This window comes from Babylonia areolata, chromosome 10 (genome assembly GCF_041734735.1).
Source record: "Babylonia areolata isolate BAREFJ2019XMU chromosome 10, ASM4173473v1, whole genome shotgun sequence".
NCBI lineage: Eukaryota > Metazoa > Mollusca > Gastropoda > Neogastropoda > Buccinidae > Babylonia > Babylonia areolata.
Window position 1 is genome coordinate 5840735 of NC_134885.1, and position 2500 is coordinate 5843234.

The 2500-nt window shown below is 38.0% G+C and overlaps 1 protein-coding gene across 3 annotated transcripts in view; it reads left to right on the top strand.

The window, feature by feature from the left end:
- LOC143286741 (uncharacterized) overlaps nucleotides 1-2500 on the top strand; it is a 148351-nt gene that overhangs the window by 114535 nt on the left and 31316 nt on the right. For 2 of the 3 annotated variants that reach the window (XM_076594463.1, XM_076594464.1), the window contains one exon: nucleotides 1120-1182. The exons of the other annotated variant lie outside the window; for it this stretch is intronic. In XM_076594463.1, the coding sequence (XP_076450578.1) occupies nucleotides 1120-1182 (63 nt within the window). The remainder of the gene's footprint in view (nucleotides 1-1119; nucleotides 1183-2500) is intronic. 3 annotated transcript variants of the gene reach the window in all.

Genomic DNA, 2500 nt, shown 5'->3' on the forward strand with positions numbered 1-2500 from the left:
GGGGGGGGGATTATTATCATTTCTATCATGATGATGATGATTGTTATAATTGGTTAGAAATCATCATTTCTGTATATTCAAATGAAAAGGGGGTGGGAGGTGGGGGTGGGCGAAGGGGATGAGACTAAGGAAAAGAAAAGAGAAGAGAGAGAGAAAGAGAACAGAATGTGAGAAAGATGGAGTACAACATGTAAAATGGAGAGGGTGAGTGTCAGTGATTGGAGAAACAAAAAAACATAATATTGGAAGGGTGTGTGTGAGAGAACGTGGACAGCAGAAGCGGGGATTAGGACCCAAAAAAAATTAATCAATAATCAAATATTGTTTGCATGACTTCTGTAGATTATTATTTGAAAAAAGGTTGATGTGGGGAGGGACCTACAATGTGTTGACCAGTGCTGCTGTTTGTGTGTGTCTGTATTAGGGGCAGATCTTGACTTTCAGTTAGGTGAGGCACCACAGTGAGATGTCACAGAAAAGTTGTGGGGTTTGTGTGTGTGTGGTGGATGGTTGCACTGACATGACGCGATGCAACAATGCTGGACACCTGACTGGATGTGAATTGTGGCACTGTTTGTTCAACACTAGTGGTGCACTATGTGCAGTTTGGTGTGTGTGTGTGTGTGTGCAAGCACTGACAGAAAAGAGAGAAGGATTGATGTTTGCATGTTTGCTTGAATAAATCTCAACATAATGAACATTTCAGGAACACCATAAATCATTGCTCAGAATTGTACTCTTTTTTTTTTCCCCCTTCTTTTTTTTTTTTTTTTTTTTTTTCTTTTCTTTTTGAAGGTTAGAATACATTACTGACTAGCAAGATGACCGTCCATGCTTTTGAAGTGTCCATAGGTGTCTGGTAGTAAGCTGTGATTGAAAGAAATGTTTTTAATACATGCATTTATTTATGCATTTAGTTATTTGTTATTTATGGTTATTTGAAAAACGACCATTTTTTCTTGATTTTGTTAATGTTTCTGTTTGGGTTGATGCTAGACTTGTATGCCTGAATTTTGTTGACGATAATTTTTCTTAATTTTATTAATGTTTCTGTTTGGTTTGATGCTAGACTTGTGTGCCTGAATTTTGTTGACTATTGGTTACTGCTGTGTCTTGTAGGGGACTCATCGTTTAAAATTTGGAAGTTGCTGTCTCGTCGGCAGGCTGAGAACCTGAACTTGAGTATGGCATCATCCGTCTGAATCTTTTATGTTACCCCTCCCACACTCCCTTGTAGCTGTTGCTTGAAGTCGCTGAGAGCTCTTCATGAAGGGAGGGAGAGTGTAGTCGACAGTTTGTTCTTTGCAGAGCTGAACTAATTCTAATGTTTTCGTTTGTTGTTTGATTTTTTGTTTTGTTGTTGTTGGTTTTTTTTAATGATTAAAAATTTTACAGATTTTGATGTTTACTAAAAAAAAAAAAAATTCTATTGTTTGAATGACTCGTGTGTTGATGAGTTCATGGGTGAGTATGACTGCGTTGCAGATTAAAACGGGTTGAATTCTAGTTGTTTGCAAGATTAACAAGAATGATGGTTGGCTTTCAGGAGGAGATTCATGTAGAGCTGCATGAACATTCGTTTTGATTTAGAGGGCTTGTGTGTGTGTTCATGTGTGTGTATGTGTGTGTGTGTGTGTGTGTGTTCATGTGTGTTTAAGTGTGTTTATGTGTGTGTGTGTGTGTGTATGTGTGTGTGTGTGGTGAAGAGAGGGGAAAGAGGTCTGCAGATCAATAAACCACTTTGTCTTGATAGTATGCTTCACACTAAGGGCTTGACATGGAAACAATTTGTGAAAGGTTGTGTGCGGAAGTGTTCGTTTGAATTGTTCAAACCTAAACACTGGAGATGTATCAAGGCAGCTGAAAGTTATTCCCCTTGCAGTCAAATGATACTGGTCAAAGTTTGCAAAGGATATCAAGTGCATATAGATTTGTGACCAATCATTTTAGCTGTGACAAATGATTTCAGCTGTGTTCAATGATTTCAGCAGTGTAAATTCTGGGATGGCTGTCTTCACTGAGAAACGTTATATCGCTCATTGCCTCTTCACCGCATGTTTGATTTATTTGTACAAAATGCATAGTGTCTGTTGGTATTTCTCAATGAATCATCCCTCGGGATCATGAAAGTTTTGTTTTCTTGAAAATCCACTCTTGATGTATGCCAGCTACAAAGAAATAGAAGAAGAGAAGACAAAATCTACCTGCCCCATGCAACAGTAGTTACCAGAATGAAGAATCAGAGCTGCAGTTTGCATGTATGGTGATAATTCAAAGAATAAAAAGGAATACCATGACATGAATAGAAACCATGAACTAGAACGCTCTCTCAACTATTTGCAGAATGGGTTTGCATGCTTGGTTAAAACAGGAACTGTCAGTTCTGTCATGATGAAACTGTTTTTAACACTGAAGATAAAAACATGGCAGTCACTGTTGATGTTTGCTCAGATCTGGGTTAAAACAGGATTTATGATTTGAAGGATTTATGCCAGTTCTG